Genomic DNA, 18,688 nt, shown 5'->3' with positions numbered 1-18,688 from the left:
GCCCAATCATACGCGGCGCTCGTCTAAAATGGCAGCGCCCATACGCCCATCCTTGTGGTTTGTTCATTGTTAAGCGCTCCAAGGAGCTGAAGCTTGCCGCGTGTCTTTTGATGTTTACCATAGTCCAGCTAGCGCCCCTGGCGTGAAAGAGTTTGTTGTCACCATGTGTGAACCAGGTAAATTTCTTCTGCAGCTGGGTTTCGATCTCCTTGAAAACTACGAACATATTTCACGCGAACTGTTTCTCCCTCCAGAAAGAAACCCGTCTCCCCCACCAGAGTTTGTAGAAGCCAAGAAAAGCTTTGACGCTGTCAGAATTGGCGATACAGTGTTCAGCCAACGTTGGGTATTTCAGTGTCTCCTCAAGGCCATTAAAGTGAGTCCATGTCTTGCATTCGTGCTCGGTATTTTCTGCTTCCGGTACAGATTAATTGCAACCGTCCAGGGCGACGTGGCTCGGTGACTAAAATGAGCTGCTGTATTTTTGTGTTTTCTCCATGCTCTCGCAACATGCTGCGTGTTTTTGTTTGCACCCTGTGCCGTCGTCTGTGATAACATTGGTTTCGCCGTAATTGTGCTTTAGGCGGCCGAAAATGAGAACGCTTCCCGCGAAGGTGAAGAGCTGCCCTCGGAGGAAGAGGTCGTGGAGTTGGACAGGGAGATTGAGGAGGAACTCTGTACACTTTGGGACATGGCAGCCAACTCAGTAAGTACTGAAGCCAACAAACATGCTCTGCCACTTGCATGCTCTGCCTGGTGTCGCTTTTGACAGTTCCAAGTTTTGCACTTCAGTGGCATTATGGAGCATCAGGCGACAGCTTCGCAGGATGACATGGTGTAAACAGAGATGAGGTGCGAGATTGCAGCACAGCTGTTGCTCTTATCTCGAAAACAATTTTTCATGAGCATAAATCAAACAAAAAAAAGTTATCGCTTGGCAAAAATGCTGAAAGGTTTTGCAAGAGCAGTGAGCCATGCGACGGCATGTGGTATACACCACCTTTGCTCTTCACAGTATATATGGTAGACCTTCATGGGAGAAAATACTAATATAAAGGATTGAACTTTGCCCTGGCCTGTGCTATCAAGTCTTGAGAGGGTGAGGTCATTTCATTGACTAGGAAAATTATTTATATTGTTTGTTGCATTGTTGTTTATTTTATTGCATCATCAAGGCTGCAAGATTTTATGCGGAGGTGGGTTGCATATCACCACACAGTAATGCAAAAAGACAGCGAAAGCAGTTATATCTGTTATACAGGGTTAGGTATTATAGTGCAGGACTGATGGTCATTCTGTTGTAGGGCACAAAGGTGGTTAAACTCTTGCAAAATCGTAGGAATAAATGAATTACGGTAAAAAAGCTTTAGCCTGGCATAAAATGACTTTTATTTTATAACAATGGCCCTTGTGAAATGAAACATATTTTGATGCTATAATGAGCTCAGTGCACAAACTGGGCTTTATGCTTCTAGTTTGTGGCATGCTGGGTGAAGTGTGTTGGTGTGTTGTTTTCACTGTGGGTGCACAGGTCACCTAGTGTTTAGCTTAAACTGGCTCAAACACCCTTTTGGCTCTGTGGTGGCGTCCCCTGTGACTCCCATGTTGCTCCAAGGGCTTCCCCACTGGGGGGCAGGATGTCTCCTAGCTCACGCTAGTATCACGGTGACAGTGCACACGTACAGTAGCCCCACAGTGTAGACAGCATAGTTGCCTTGGTCAAGGGAGAGCTGGTCTACATGTCTTCAGAAGAAAAGACTGCTCATAGCTTCATGCGAAAGCTGTAAGTCTCTCTCTCTCGGTCTTGTAGTAAGTGCGGACTGGACGATATTTTCTTCCATTCTTTTTTGACACCCAAACTGATAAATCTCATGTAGTAAATACGTGTTTGGAGCACCTTCAGCCTTGAAGAAAACTTCAACAAAAACAATTTTTCTTCGTTGCGGGTGGCTTGGTTTTGTGTGTCAGTGTTACCCATGCAGTGATAAAGGTCAGCTGTCACTTTGTGGTATAATGTGCATTTTGTTTAACCAGTTTGGCTAAATGAGTTGTGTCATTTGCAATGCTAAACATGAACCACCACTTTATGGCAAACGATTCCACTTCGTTGGGTCTCTTTGGTAAAGTCTGTTCGATTGCAAGGCCACATCAGCCATGCAAACTAGAAAGATGAGCTGTTTCAGTATGGTGCATGGGCAGTAAGCATTTTTTATGTATCGGCAGCTGTTTGCCTAGGGTCTTTCGTTTTTGGATTTTATTTTCAGAAATTGGGGGCGAAATCAGGTGATATTTTTAATTTTAAAAAATTCTGGTACAAATCGGGTAATTCAGAAAAAATTTCCTTAGTACGGGTTTTAGCGTGTCGTATTTTCCAGGTGTAGGCAATTTACTCCAAGCGCCCATTTTTGTGCGGGACAATAAATGTTCTATTTTTCGCGCATTATTTTTGTTAACAATATGAAAATAGCAGGTTGCACTGCAAAACTTTTACCTACCCAGGTGCTTCCTTGATTTATTATTTATTGTAGTTATTTTGCCACGTACATTACCATCTGCTGTGCAGCAGTTCTGTGTCTGTGCAATACTTGCCTGCCTTTGTTTGTACACCACGAGAGCACTTCCTCAACATTACCGCAATCTTTTTAAACGTTAGAAGAGCCTTGGCACACGACTTTGTTAGAGTGAGCAATGCTTTGTACAATGATGCCAATAAGATGTCTGGCCAGACCCATGGCCATCAGTTGACTGAAAACATCTCTCTAGAATAAGTATAAGGCGTCCGCTAATTTTTGTGTGGGGTCTCCAGCTTTCTGCGCAAAAACATTAAGTTCCCTAGAAGGATTATTTCCTGGTATAAATTGGGTTTAGCCAGATTTTTCAGAAATTTGTTTGAGGTCCAAGAATCTGGTAAAATTGGGTTTTACCCGAAAGCGAAAGGTGCTATGTATGACTCACAAGCGTTTGTGATAAAATGCCTTGCTTTTGAGTTGTGAAAATTTGAATATTTTAAACAGACAGTTTGCTGAGTTAGAAATATGGCGTGTTTATTTTTGAGCTTCGCTCACTTGTGATGACTCTGCTAATGCTGACTATGAAAGTAAATTTTTGTTATGAAAAAAGAAATGAAGAGGGTTGTTACTGTTTAGATTGTCTCAAGCATAAATGCCGTCTGGTTACTACCTGGTGTGGGGCATTAGGAGAGTCAAAGTAGCCAGCTTGTCAGCTAATTTTCATTCATGCCAAGCCAGTCAGATTTTCATTCTGAGTAATTATTATTCTTGTAAAGTAAGCATAGTTGCATATTAGTTTTATAGCCTTGGTTCCAGCTGCCTTTTGCCTCTTTTTTTCTTGTTTTTTTTGTAGGATGTCGCACACTTCCTGCATGAATTCAAAGCCCTTGAAATTTTCCTGCAGATTGTAGCCACTTCAAAATCACCCCGGCTTGTGGTGAGCTTTGATGTATTGCTTTCCATTCTGACTTTTTTTTTTTAATCTTCACTTGGTGACATTAAAATCTTGGAATGTTGTGCTTTGTGAGTTTTCACAATGGAAATTCAGCATTTTTTTTTCTTTTCTCTCACCCATCCTTGGTGGAGTTTGCTACAGCATGATGGTAGTTTTTAAGTGTTGAGCAGTTTTTGAGAGCTTTCTGAATTGCAGAATTAGCAGTTGTTAGCTCAATGTCACATTTTTAGCTGCATTGTTAATGACTTGCTGTGTCGTTAAGCCAGTGCAGTGAGAAAAAAATCTGAGACAAACTTGTTTACCACAGCTCCGTTCTTTTTTTATCCACGGATTGCTCTCTCTCTGTAAATCTTTCATGATTGATCTAACCTTCAACAAAATCTCGGCTTGTTGCAGCATGTGAAAACATTTCTGTCTAGGTTTTTTTGCTGAAAATGTGGCTATGAGACATGGTTCTTAATGCCTGTCGGATATTTATTTCACCTCTGCATCTACAGGAAATCCTAATTGGAATTTTAGGAAACATGGCTGTATTTCCCGACTTGAGTTTGGCCCTTTCTCAAGAGGAAAGCTTGCTGTGAGTATAAGCAGAGACTTGCATTTTGCTTTGTGCATGTCCAGCTTCCCGGCTGGTATACTGTTTATTTGTGCAGGCAGATGGCCATGCAGCTGCTGGGAGGGACGGACACTCCTACTCTGCTTCAAGTGCTGAGGTGAAAATCAATTTTCGAATGCCATTTTATTTCAGTTGATTTCGCTGAAAACAAAAGAATGAAGAAACTGGGGTTTCTAGAAACTAATCTGGGCAGCTGCACAACAGACTGCACAACAGTAAATTGCAGCATGACAGTAGAAATTAAAGTTACAGAATAGGTTATGGCACTCGACTGCTCTCTCGAAAGACACGGATTCGATCCCGGCTGCGGTGGCCAAATTTTGATGGAGGCGAAATCCTAGAGGCCCGTTTACTGTGCGATGTCAGTGCACGTTAAAGAACCCCAGGTGGTCGAAATTTCCGGAGCCCTTCACTACAGCATCCTTCATAGCCTGAGTCTACGTTAAACCTCCATAAACCATAAACAACCAAGCAGTGCACAGTAACATACATTGTATCACAAAGTACTATATAATGTATGCAAAAAGTGATATTCCTTCTTGTGAAGGAAGCGCATTGCCTTATACCAGAAAAAGACTTTTTTAATTTTGAGGCTACATATGGCCGAACTGTTGGTATCGCAGTACTGTATATCTCCATTTAAATATTACTAGCAACACATCTTATTGTTATCTGGTACACACTTATTCCCCAAATATGAGCATGAAGCACAGTTGTAGATGCTCATCATAAAGACGCTATCATTGTGCACACACTAGATAGGTGCAGCAGCAAGGAATGGACTACATTGGCTCGTGAATAAAGTAAATGCCACTAGAGGGAACCTCAAAGGACCTCAAGGAAAATGTTCTTAAGTGAAAGTTGATGGATTGAAATGATCATAGAGCTCTTTTTTATGATTGCAAGTAAATATATCACGCATTCAAATGGTTCCCAAAGGCATTTCATCATAGTGAGAACTCCTGACATGTATTATGTACTTTGCACATAGCATAAAACCTGTTAATTTTCTGCTGAGCTTTGGCATTCAAAGGGAAGCTGAAATGCTATTTTGAGAATTTGAGGTTATTCAAGAATTCGAACCTCCGGAGCTTCTAGGGACAGCATGCAAAGTATTTTTGCACTAGCATTTAAAATTGTGACGTAAACATCGATTAAAACCACGGTGGTGTTCAGGCTTCTCCTCACTGTGTCGGGGAAGTGCGAGAAAATTTGCAGTGATGTCATTATCGCCAAAACTTCAGATGTCTGCTGTCTTCGCCTGCATGCTACTGTGCGCCATCTGATGCTGCCAAGCAATGCTTTGTGAGCTTCACCTTTGATGGCGTTGGTTTACTTCTGTGAAACAACTGTTTCTTCACTGCAAACATAGTGCCATCGTACGTGACGTCATTATCGGGGCTTCTGCCCGTTGCTGTACATTGCAGAGAAGCCTCAGCGCCGACGCCGTTTTATTTGCCGATTACGCCGCCATTTCAAATGCCAGGGCTAAACAATTTCGCAGGCTTTAACTGCATGTTTCACATATTCAGCCCTTTTAAACACATCAAATTCTAAAACCTCTTCAGTTGGCGTTTAAGGTTGTTGCGCAAAACATAAAACACTCTGCTACTAAAGAAACAAATGCTATTGTGCTGCCTCATGAAATGCGATTACTATCTGGTCATGGATGTGACTATGACAAAGCCAAGTGTGCTTTTAATACATGCCGCTACTGCTTGGACCACGAGCCACCTGAATAGCCATGCTAAACTAAAGCAGATAGGTGCCCACAGTTTTTCAAGCAAAAATGCGGTGCTGCAAATGTTCTTGAGCTGCGCAGTTTCGAAACTGCAGTGTCCGCAGCTTTTCAGATACAAATTTCTGTATATCTGGTGAAACGATGCATTCTGACCTGAAAAGCGAAAGTTAAAAATGATAAAGGGTAAGACGCAGTAACTGTCTGGTGTGGTGGTGGACACCTCAACTGCACCGTGTTGTGGGGAGGAGAGAGGAGGAAGAGACAGGGGTGCCTTAGTGGAGGGATTTGGAGTACATAATTTAAACTGCTTGGGGTTCTTTAATGTGCTCTGACATTGCATGGCGAAGGAGTGCAGGGTGAATCACTGATAGCAGGGACCTTTAAATGTGTGGTTTTTGCTACTTGCGCAGCAACAGCTGTGGGTACCTCGCTTAGCCATTGAACCATATAGTACTGTGCAAGGTTCCAGAGAATCGGACAATGATCTCTTAGGTGGCAATGTTCCCGCTGTTAGTGATCGGCCCTGCACGTAACTAGTACTTTCCAAGCTGCTTGCTGAACTGCAGATTGCAGTGTGCTGAAATACTTAGACTTAAAAGGCATTTGTATTGAATGCATCGGCATTTTGGTGGGGAATTTTGTTAAGCACATGTACTTGAAAAGTTTGTTCAAGTGGCATTATTTCACTGTACGGAGTAGCCATTGCCTGCTGTGTTGGACCACAGCTGTATAAGTATTGCACATTTTTTCTTCGCACCTTGTTTATTGTAATCCTTTATGCTTGAGAAATATCACTGACTTCTTTTACTGCCTGATGCTTGTGTAGAAATTCTAGAAGTGTTTCAGAGTGTATTTCCTTCTTTTGAACAACTGCTGCACTATATAAAGCCAATCTGCAGTAGTTCCTGTGGCATTCTAAGGAAGTATCTTGTCATGCTATGCCTGAGTGGGTTTCGTTAAGCTGCATGAATGTCCCTATAATGGATGGCAGCATCTACTACTCATTTTTTTATGTTGGCACATCACCATGTGTAAATGCAACACAGTACTTTTGTCTCTGGTCAGGAATTATGTAATGTAGAGGTTGAAGGTGTGTAAAAACCTATGTGGGAAAGTCCAAGCCACATTGCTATGGTGTGGCACTACAACCAGAAAATTCAGCTTAAAATGTTGCCCTTTTCGCAAGCTGTTTATATGTTTGCGAATAAAAAAGACTGAAGCTCTTGCTATGAAGCAAGCACATGCTCAAATGCAGCAGCTTTTCACCTCTGTAGTGGCGTATTAGTAAAGCATCTTCCTCATGCATAGCAAGTACTGGGTGTAAATTTGGGTGTCAAAGAAAACATGGCAGTTTTTGTTGGTTACAAGTGTCTTTTGCCCTGATTCTTGGCTTTACCTGAGGGAGAATGGCTTTTAAAAGGTGCCACTTGGTCTTTAAGGCTCAACCACTTTCTAGACTGGGGAAATGTGCTAGCCTTAGCAACAGCGGTGGCACCTTTTCAAGTCTGGTTGTTTGAGGGTTAGATAGATGGTACAGATCCACTTTGTTACCCGATTCTTCGCAGAGACTGACCTGGAATTTTTCTTTTTCCCCAATACAATTGCCAACTGGAATAATTTGCCTGCCCGCTTTCTTCAGTTCTTAATAGATGCTGGGATTGAGTATTTAGTGCTTGCCTAATGCTTTGTCTGCCGTACCGACTAACCATCTCATTCCACATTTGATGTCTGCAGTTTATACTTTTAGCATTTAATTTTTATTGTGCACCTATGATTTCTTTGCAGCTGTATCAAATTCATTGGTGTCTTTTGTGCAGTTATGCTTTTTGTTTTAACGCGATAGCGTAAAGACCCCGTTGATGATGAGAAAATTCGGCGTCGGCGTTGTGAGCAAAAATTCATAGGCATGGCTCTGGCAGGTAGCGGCCAGAGAGCAACCTAGGAGGCAGGTCGGCCACCTAGGTCACGTGACCTTGCGGTGTCATCACAACATGCCCACCGGATTGTGTGCAAACTGCCCACCGTGGGTGGTGGCAGTTAAGTTATTGATTGGTCGCTCGGGAATAGCAACCTGTGCCACACAAGGCCCACCGCTGGGAGCACCTGCCATTGCAGGGCAGTGGTGCATCGCTTAACCACTGCAACACTGCATCAGGGGGTGTATGAGTACTCCCAGGGATCTATGAATGTAAAATAGAGAATGACTTGCACTCGCCTGCATGTCCTGTAAATAAATAAAATGTTGCTGTAATTTGCCTCTTTACTTACAAGATGGAACTGCACCATGGCTCGTAGTTTCCTGCAGTGGTATATCTTGGCACTTGAGTCTAATTTGTGGATTCTGGCAATGGTGTGGAACTTCCTGAGGCCGCCACTCTACCATTGTGGTAGGGTAGCTCCGTGTGGCATTTTGATTCTTTGCAAGTGGACTTTGTACAACAGCTCTGCACATTTTGGCGGGAAGTGACAGTCTTATCCAGAGTTTACTATTGCCAGAAGTGCATGTTAAATACCAAGGAGTGCTCTGATAGTTTCAGGTAACTGTGCTACTCTAAGAATTTAAGTCCTGCATGGTTTGCTTTTTTTTTTTTCCAGGCTTTGCCACACATGCCTGTCAAATGAAGAGTCATTGCCATTATGGCTTCAAGCCATTCACACTTCTGACAGTTGCCTCTCAGGCATAACATTCATCCTGGAAAACTCGATCAATGGCAAGTCCGTCTGTCATCATGTCTTGTTGTTTTTCTCGTTCTGCCCAGCACAGCAACAGATCATCATTCTCCCCTTCGTAACACAATGTGTTCTACCTGCTGTGGTGGCTTAATGGCTATGGCATTTGGCTACTGAGTGCAAGATCACGAAATTGAGTCTCGTGCATGGCGCTTGAATTTCAGTGGAAAAGAACCCCATGTGTTCAAAACTAATCCAGAGCCCTCCACTATGGCATCTCCCGTATCCCATATGCAGATTTTGGGATGTTAAGCCCCACATACCACACCATTTATGATGTGTTTTGCAGCAATAGCTGTCTCATTGATTTTCTCCGAGGGAAGTGTTGTCAACACCAGTGTCATCGTCGCAACATGCTCATACAAAGAGAGGTCTTGTTGTGATCTGCCAAGCATATGCCTTAGGCAACTATAAAACTTTTTTGAAAAAAACGAAGTAAAAGAATGCCAGGAAAAAATAATTCCTGATGGGCCACTGTACACTAAACCAGCCTTTGCCGCCATGGTGGCTCAGTGGCGCTCGGCTGCTGACCTGAAAGACGCGGGTTCGATCCCGGCTGCGGCGGTCGAATTTCGATGGAGGCGAAATTCTAGAGGCCCGTGTACTGTGCGATATCAGTGCACGTTAAAGAACCCCAGGTGCTCGAAATTTCCGGAGCCCTCCACTACGGCATCTCTCATAGCCTGATTCGCTTTGGGGCATTAAACCCCAATAAACCATAAACCAAACTAAGCCATCCTTTGTGATGCAGAGTTTGCCATCACTAACTCTCAGGGGAAGAAAGGGTGTACAGCTTGGGAAATCTTGCATTGGCTTGTTTGAGGGATGCTGCAAGGAGATGTTGCATACAATTGTCGCAGTGCCCCATTCCATGGAGAGCATGGTCGAGGGGGGGACACAGACAGAAGGGTGAGAAATGTACTAACTGCGAGCAACAAAATTTTCAATCCTCAGCAGCAAACGGGCAGTGTTCCCGGAGAGGAAGAGAGAGCTAGAAATATCATTTTTGGAGGCACCACATCTCGAGACGTGAACTGCTGAAAAATGTTATCATTATGCTAGTGTTGTTGTCGGGCACCATGTGCATACCTGCGAGCAATGACAGGCATATACAACTGGCCCCTGGCAGTGGTAGCAGTGGCATGCCAAGACATAGTTTCATTCTGTGAAGAGAAATATGGTCGCTGTTCTTGAAGAGATTTTGTGCTCTCCTGTTGAAAGACATTTCATGCAGTAGACTGTGTGAGTGGAGAGGTTGAATATGCTTCTGTGTCTGTAAAGTGTTCATTGCAAGTTTTACGAGTTTGCATTTGGCAAAAAAAAGCACTGCAACATTAATATTTGCTTTTTTCCTCTCATTTTCATAATGCTTCTCATAATTTCGTGATGGATTATGGTGGTTGTATAGCCACAGATTACAGCTTCAAGCTTGCGAATGCCCTAGTTCATTTTTGTAGACATATTGGATGCAAAGAGGCCACCTTGCAGCTGCTGTCAGTCATGTCTTAAGATTGTGGAGGCATGAAGATCTCTATAGGACAGACTGCCATTAAAAGCCTGTAATGAGTAAAAATATCCTTAAAAAAGGCAGACTGGGTATCGCTCATTATTAAAGTAGCTGGCCTCTAGAAAATGCATTACATTTTTTTGTTTGGTTTGGTTCTTTAGAACTTAACGTTCCAAAGCAACTCGGGTTATGAGGGACGCCATAACAGAGGGCTCCAGATAATTTCAACCATCTCTGGTTCATAACGTGCACTGGCATCGCACAGTACATGGGCACCTAGCATTGACCACTGCGACCGGGATTGAACCCATGTCTTTCGGTTCAGCAGCCGAGCACCATAATTACTGAGCCACTGCGACATCCCATTTGATTTGTCTGTACGTGATGAAATATCAGAAGCAGTGTCTGCAAACTGACTATAAATTGATGATTTGCATTGAACCAAAGTTTTATTCTTCAAATTGGCAGTACTTGCATCTACTAGATGGCAGCATTGTAAACATTCTTTGATGTTTGGTGCTGCGTAAAATGCAACCATGTTAATGCTTGCACGCCGCAAAAACTGCGGAGCCTCTTTGAAAATGTCACGTCTTCCCTGAGTGGTCTGTAAAAGTTAATGGAATAGCAAAAAAAGGAAGAAACCACTTGGCTCTAATTATATAACTCAATTAAATGAATGCATGAATAGTACCTTCTAAAAACTGACATGCCATTTTGTGGAAACCTTGGTGCAGTTTCTTGAGAAAGAACAATCATTCATGGAAGCATGTTTTAACTAAAGAAAGGAAATGCACTAGATTTCACACAATTTCTGATTTTTAATAAAGCGTTGCGAATTACGCGTTGAAAACAAATTCGAGAGGGCTAAAGCTTGTATCTAACAAAGCATTCAAGCTTTCTTTGCAGGGATCGTGTTAGATTTTCTGCAACTGGGACTTTTATTGCTAATAAAGTTTGCTGCAGTCATCTTGAATTGTTTCTTATTTGAACGACCTGCTGCTTCTGGCATTACTTTTCTGTCGTCACTACACCTATTAAACTTCATGTTGAGAGTAAATTGGGATCCAGTTTTTCAAGGAAGACCATTCCACCATGAGAACTTCATGGCGCAGATGAAGTGAGGTGCAGTGAAAGCCTGATGCACCATCCATTTTTGTTAGCACATTGCACAGTGAGTGAATGAAGGTGAATTTGTCATGCAGCAGTCACTTCAAAAAATTGCACCATGTTCCCCACTCTTTAAAGGGAAGCCTGGGGGACAACTGGGGAAGGCCTCGAACCTGGTCCTCATTTTACTTGTGAACTAAATGTAATCTGTAAGTAAGACATTTGTGTAAACAGCCCCTAGCATCTGAAAAGAAGGAAGTTCTATCATTTCACAGTGATGTACTATTTGTGGGAAAAGAAAACTTTGTGGCATGGTTCCATAATATAACTGCACTGGCCTGCACAATATTGGAAAATTGTGGGCATAGTATATGCGTTGGTGCATAAATTTAGCACTGAAACACTGGTACAAGGGCATACTGGTAAATTCCACTAGGCTGTGTGCTTGTGCACTTTGAACTCAAAACTGTTTTCTGTAAATGTATGTGGAGGTCAAGAATCTAATTCACTTATTGCTATGATTTGGCCAGAATCCACTTCTGATTTTGATAATGTGGAATAAAATTGGCTCATCTTCTCAGATGCTGTTGGAAGCGAAGAAGGTCCCATAGATTTAATGGCACCCTCCTAGCAATGGAGCTGCCCTTTCCGTGCTAAATGTCTGAAGTGCATGAGCTGAGAAAATAAAACTATAAAATGTCCTTTAGGTGTTGATGATATGTTACATAATCACTATGATCCTAGTGTTTACACATACAATCAGTATTGTTTTGTTGAACTAAAGCTAGAAGGGAGGAACTTTACTGTTCCTGTCTTTTTGTTCTTTGTGCGAAGTATGCGAGACACGTGTCATCGCTTTATGTTCCAGAAGCTCTTGCCGAGTTAGGTTTGATCACCTGTTGCTGCGCACAATAACAGTAGTGTCCTATTACGGAAGACCCTTGCTTATTTAGGCCTTTAATAGCTCATTGAAGCAATCCTTTGCTCGACGCATTTGTCCCATTTGGCCGCCTCCATCTACTGGTTTGCAGAAGTGAAAATACCTCCGCAAAGGGGAAGAAACCTATAAGACAGAAAAGAGGATATTGCGACTGTGCAGGAAGATTGGGTTCATTGAAGGATGTTGCTCGCACAAAAACGAGACTAGCGTCGTGTTAGAAATGCTGAAAGACTCCATAGTGAGATGGAAAATAAATAATTAATGCAGACATTATTTGTGCAGTATTAACAATTTAGACCTTCCGACATCCAAGTACAGGTAATCGGAGAATGTTTGATGCATAATCAACCTTCTTATCTTGCTTTTAAATTAGCTGTCTCGATCCTGCATGTAAAAGCCTCATCACTTGAATGGACTGCGGTGCTTGATTTTGCTGGTTGTGTAATACCCATTAGATAGGTGATCTCAGTGCCCAGTAGTGTCCATTATTTTTATTTTTCAAGTGCCATCCACTCACTTCATTGCCCGATGGCATACTGCAAGGGTCGTAGAGGAATGTGCATGTGATATAACAGATGGCATCTAGTGCAGCATAGTTAGCAGGTGGCATCCAGTATGAATTCATTGGGTGAGGCCAGAGATCCAATCTGATGGCACGATTCTGAGTACTGTTTTTAGTGGAAGATTATATGGAAAGAGAAACTGGCATGCTTTACAGTTTCACATCGTTTACAGATTATGGACGTGTGTGTACTTTGGGCTTCACTGAACATCTCATTTTGGAAGCATTTGTTTCTTGTCACTGAATCTGCAAATGAGCACTCGTGTCCACATCCGCTGTTGTTGGAGTGCTGGTGCAGGAACCCTGGTGTTTGGCCATCACAAAGCATCCAGAGAGGCAAAAACACGCATAGCATAAACACACCGATGTAGTGCACAACAAAAATGACAAAGGTTTGTTTGCACCTGACCATCCGCTAGGCTGTTATTTTGATTAGTTGATAAAAATTTCGTGAAAACATGCACTGCAATTAATAACATAACACAAAAGAATTTTGTTGATCAGTTTTTTTTTTTAATTTTTATTCTGTGCATCTCAACTTATAGTGAATGTCTCAGTGGCCCCTGAAATTTCAATGGTCGTTCGCACACCTTTTAATTAATGGCCACTAAATTCAGTGGTCACTGAAAATAACAGTGAGGCAGGAACTGATCCCCATTGAGCTTGATTGTCATGTTGGGTTTGTGGGTACTTGGGTTACCTGCGTGACAGGGTTACAAAAAATATCTGATTGATTTTGCTACAGTTTGCAGCAGGAGGAAGTGACACTTTCAGCATTCAAGGTAATCGTAGTGAATTCTCTTGCAGAGCAGTCATTGCACAGATCGATGGAACCTATCTCTCACACGCACTAGGATGAAATAGGGCAACATCAACAGTAAAAATGCATCTTGCTGCCGTGTCTGTTTTTTGTACCTAGAGAAAACTTTCAGTGCACTACTACCAGTGCCTTTACCATGTTGTTACCTTTCCTGTTTTCCCCAGAGGAATTGCTCAAGGTCACACTGCAAGTCCTGGACTGTGTCTTGGATGAGGATACCGAGCTGTGTGCATTGTGTGTGAATGAAAACTTCGTTGAAGCTCTGTTCACTGCTGCCTGCTACCTAAGGTGGGTGTACCACTCGTGACCAGGAATGGGCAAACCATTTTGTCCGCTGCTCAATGAACATATCAATCTGGGCTTGGAGGAGGCCCACCGACTTGGTCATCGGGTTTGAGCTACGTTCAGACTTGTATTTCTTGCTGTTGCAGCTCACGAGGAAAGTACGATTCTCTGGATGCATTCTGGCACCTGCTGCATGTGATGGACTTTGAAACGGATGCCAAAAAATTTATCTGTAAGTGCTCCATAGAGGAATGTGGCTCTTTGTTTTTGTGAATGAATGTTTCCTGTTTAATGTTACTTCTTTTGATTATAATCTGCGTGGAATAGGCTTTGACATGTTGACAAAGTAAGTGCAGCGTAACCAGCAGGTCGTAGTGAAATATAGTGTCATGTATATGCCAGGGAGCCAACGAATTCAAGTGAAAGTATTGAGGTCCTTGCACAGAAAGAGAGTTCCATCAGCAGGAGAGAGCTGGCATGGCCACATACGTGTACTGTCATTAGTCGCAAGAAACTTCACAGGACTTGGGAATTTTCGTTGATGCACTACTACAAAGCCGTCATAGCTGGAAGAGAAAAAGCCAAAACAAATTAAATGTCTGTCACCATAGTGTAAATCTGTAATGCGGGCCGACACCTCAGCAACCGCAGTGCAGGTGTTCTCTTTTGCAGACTTTCTCTGCTGATTTATAATATGTATTTGTGTGCCTATTTCAGCAAGCTGGCCATGAGGCATATAAATAAAATGCAGAACTGTTGCCTTACCTGTCAAGAGAAGCATGTATTCATGTTGCTGTATTCACAGGGGAAGCTGCTACAGCAGTAGAAATTCCACTGCATGTGCTTGCCATCATGTTTCAGTGCTAAAGATTATAATTCTTGCCATTGGCTGCAAGCTAGAACCTGGAAATTTGTGTATGATCGAGCTGATACTTTGGATGCAGACATGAGAGTGGTCTTTGTTTGGTTTTAGATTGTGATGACAGCTAGCTTTTACAAAGTAAACTCCGGCTGCTCAGCATCCGAATGTTGTGCATAAACTTGCATAATCTTATAAATCAATAAAACTGGAAGCTGAGCAAGTTGGTAAGAACTCACTGTTTGCCAATGCAGGGACCACCGACAGACAGAAGCAGCACAGAGCACATGCACTGCACATAGGACGCGTAATGCAATGCATTCCTTGTGTGTTACATGTTCCCTGCTTTGGCAATAATGAGGACCTACAAACTAGGCAAACTTTTAATTTTATTGCAACCCATTTCAAGTACAGTGGCCTCTTACAAATACATGTGCATGTCACACAAGTGTGTTCTGTTCGTCAATAAACTGTGATTTGTGTAGTGAACCATACACATTGAAATTGGTCTGTTCATACACTATGAGCTTTTTGCTTACTTTCTGATTCAAGAGTCATTTGAATTAATATTTATATTGAGAGTTTTTAGTCATCCTTTCATTTTGAAGCAGTAGGTCATTGATGTATAACCTGGTCATGCATTTAATTTGCTTGCAGCAACTGTAGGAATATGCAAGATTTTTCTTCAAGTGAGACTAGCTATGCCATGAATGCTGGCAGTGAAATCTGATGAGAAGTTATTGTTTTGCTGACATGTGCTGTCATTTTCTTAGTGCCACGTAATGAGAAGCTGGAGTCCTTGTTGGTGGACTGGCTGCAGGGACAAGAGGGATCGCCACTGCCAGCAAGGGACCACTGGCGGACCCTTGGTTCGGCAGTGACGCTTGTCAGCAGTGTTCGGCAAGCCACTGGCAGCCAGGTTAAAGGTGAGGAAATGGCTTCTCACTTCCAGGTACTGGTTGACCTCACTGGTTTAAAACTGCCAGCTTGTGTTGCATGTGCACAGTTCATGTTGGAAACGGGTGCAAGCGGCAGCTGCAAGTGCACACCTGCCATTTCGCATGTGGAGTTGGTGACTCACAGAAGTGGATCACGCCTGCGACGGGCATCGCATTTGCATTCAACCACTTTCCTGTATTACATGCCCCTAATAACATCTTGTCAAAGAGGCATATTAAACTTTTGTTTGCTTTAAATGCTTTGTGATGGTGGTCTTTACTTGCACTCAGAAGCCAGTGACATATAAACAACCTTGCATTGTTCATATGCTCTGCGAGGCTGGGTTAGCATTGCCTTTGTGCTGAAAGAACTGTGTGCAGGCTTAGTCGCAGTTTTGGGTTTCGCTTGTTGTCACTGCTGCTGTCTCACTACAATTGTGCAGTATTGTGGCCATTAAAACTTTCATCACTTTGTCAGAGACATGCTCACAAAGCTTTTTGCACCCGACAATGTTGCCCGACTGGCCAGCCTGCTTGTTGTGGCCAATCACGGTAGTGAGCGATGTGACAGAGAAAATGCCAGCTAGTCACAAGCTATTCTTGCATGCTTTGCTAACGCGTGCTTCAATTAGCCAACACAAGGCATGATGCGACTTCTGTGACATGATGGAAATGTACAGCGCAAAGAAAGACGAGGACACAAGGATGACACATGGAACACACGAGCGCTGCATTAGAGGGTTCACTGTACTTTGATCATCCTTATTACTTTGGTGTTTTTTTCTAAGTAGCCGTGTGTACATGAAGTGGTATGCTTTGGAACGTGCTCAGTGTGGTTCAAACGCTGCAAGACTTGCAACTTTAACAAAAATTTTGTCTATCACCAAAACCCTGCTTATTGGCAGTTTGTTTGCATTCAGAATTTAGAATAAGTAGAATGTTGAGTTTTAATTAATAAAGTTCCTTTTCTTGACCTCTAAGCTTGCAAACCAGGAGCCCTGTGAGAAAGTGTGCATTTCTGTAATCTACTTATCGAAACCTGTTCTGGCATCCGTGGAACATTTAAACAGTGTCAGGTTAGTAGAAGTTGACCATATGCGGTTTGCAGTCATTGGTCTCATGTTCTGTACTTATTGAATTACAGCCTGTGCAAGTTAGACGCAAAAAGCAAGTGCATGTGCTTTATTACTGCATGCTAGCTGCCTACATGGACTGCTGAAGACTAAAACTGCCATGTAGGCAAATTTGGGAAAGGCCCGACTTGATATCAGTCAACAAGGTGCATTGAACTGCTCGCCCATTGAAGTACTGCATGACCGTGGAGCTGGTATAAATGCCACTGTAGCGTGGGCTATTTTGAATTTGTCCTCAATGTGAAATTTTCCTGGCGTATATTTTTATGTCTGCATGTGAAGAAGACAGCTTCTTAATGACTGTACAGAACCTGTGAGCACTGTTGAAGCTCAACATCTCAAAGGCGGTATTGTGTATTAACTTAGTGCACAGATTTTTGGACAAAATTGCTAGGAACACGACACTCAGTGTGACCTGGGTATTACGTGAAAGTTTATAGAAAAATTGCAGCCAAAACAGCAAGCCCTTGCAGCGTGCCTTTCCTTTTGTGGATGTATTCAGTCATATGGCTGGTGGGAAGAATCCACCTTTGAAATGAATTTGATTTTTTTTTTGGGTGTGTTGATTAGCCAGAAATTTGCCAAATGGACACTGTTAAGCATTAGGTGACCAACAAGTTTAATGTTCACTGTGGTTTTTCTGTGATTGTAGCTTAACATGTGCAAAATTTTCATCGTAGATGATGGCCTTTATGGAATGCTGAAAGAAACGTTCTCTGCACTCCAAGAATGGCTGGAAGAAACACAGTCGTCTAGTCTTTCCAAGTTACAACGGCCCGAGAGCATCGATGAGACATTCCACTTGTTGCACAGTGCTCTTGAACAAGCATTGAGTGTCAGTGCAAAAGAGTGTACAGGATGAAAATAAATTGTTTTGATGTACAAAGCAGCACAAAATGATTCGTTGCTTACTTGAAAAGCATTTTGAGTCTGCAAGGCACACTACACTGCACCTTCTCCATATGAAAAGCGAGATACAGTGTTACAGGCACCAAAGAGTCAAGCAAACAAAACTATACTGCTGTTTTTACAGTCAATTCGACCGAGAATTTCATCAGACTTGCTATAATAATTACTAGCTAACAAAGACAATCTCGAGCTTCACTAACCTTTTTTTTTACTTAATTCAGACAAATCTCGTGCCCCGAGTTTGCAGCACGAAAACGCGGCTTTTTTTGTGTGTGTGTGTTCACATTAACGAAGCAGATATAGACGTGGAGGCAGAAGGGTACACGCATGACATATCTTCAAGTGCTGTCAACACTCATACTTTATAAACGGCAAAAACAAAACAGTGCAGTTAAAAGAACTTGACACCTTCACTACCATCGAAAGTGATCAGCTCGGCCTTTCCTTGCTTCTCGAGTGCTTGCAAGGATAGTCGCAACAAATCCACATCGAGACCAGCGAACTCGGTGTCGGCTGTGTCGTCGCCCTGTACGAGCTCGTAGAAAGTGCACACGGAGTTGAGGTGTCCTGTGGCGTCGGCCCAGTCGTAGATCAGCTTTCCCCACTCCTCGGGGGACCGCCAGAAAACGTAGCAACGCGTCTGTTGCTTATCCGTCCAGGCTACCTGGCCTTGCGATGACATCGACCTCAGGATCTCGCGAAGAGCGTCTGCCGAAAGCTTTCGAGATATGCCCTTGTTGTGGAAAAGCGGCGAAGCCAGGGCTTCGGCGACGTCTAGCACATACCCTTTGTGTGCTCGGTAGTAATTCAGTATGAGGTTGCTCCAAGCCTCTAGCTGTTTCTCTCTCGTTGCCAGTGTCGGTTGCAGTGTGAAGAACGGCGGAAAGTTGTACTGCCACGGCCAATCGAAGTCAGTCATTGTGGATTCTTCTTGTAAACTTCAAGCTAAAACAGGAGTCAAATAACGTAACGGCATTAAAGACAAACAGCACTACCACAAGAACACAGGCGCAGAGCAATCGCTTCACTGTCAACGGGGCGGAGTCGCGGAGTGCGCTCGTGGATTAGCCTGGATT

At 42.9% G+C, this 18,688-nt stretch overlaps 2 protein-coding genes across 2 annotated transcripts; one reads left to right on the top strand and one right to left on the bottom strand.

The window, feature by feature from the left end:
- The first annotated feature begins 4 nt into the window (after positions 1-4).
- LOC144128487 (protein saal1) lies at positions 5-17,592 on the top strand. The gene is made up of 11 exons (XM_077661921.1): positions 5-176; positions 255-376; positions 584-706; positions 3,364-3,447; positions 3,963-4,042; positions 4,119-4,178; positions 8,418-8,533; positions 13,653-13,776; positions 13,920-14,005; positions 15,406-15,558; positions 17,384-17,592. The coding sequence occupies exons 1-11, from the start codon at positions 164-166 to the stop codon at positions 17,563-17,565; spliced, it is 1,143 nt and encodes a 380-aa protein (XP_077518047.1). The 5' UTR covers positions 5-163; the 3' UTR covers positions 17,566-17,592.
- Positions 17,304-18,681, bottom strand: Vps25 (vacuolar protein sorting 25). Its single transcript, XM_077661922.1, has one exon. It carries the CDS (start codon positions 18,529-18,531, stop codon positions 18,004-18,006), a length of 528 nt encoding a protein of 175 aa, XP_077518048.1. The 5' UTR covers positions 18,532-18,681; the 3' UTR covers positions 17,304-18,003.
- Between the last annotated feature and the right edge of the window lie 7 nt (positions 18,682-18,688).

The sequence above is a fragment of the Amblyomma americanum genome, chromosome 4 (genome assembly GCF_052857255.1).
Source record: "Amblyomma americanum isolate KBUSLIRL-KWMA chromosome 4, ASM5285725v1, whole genome shotgun sequence".
NCBI lineage: Eukaryota > Metazoa > Arthropoda > Arachnida > Ixodida > Ixodidae > Amblyomma > Amblyomma americanum.
The sequence above is the reverse complement of the archived record's forward strand: the minus strand, read 5'-3'. Positions and strand labels throughout refer to the sequence as shown.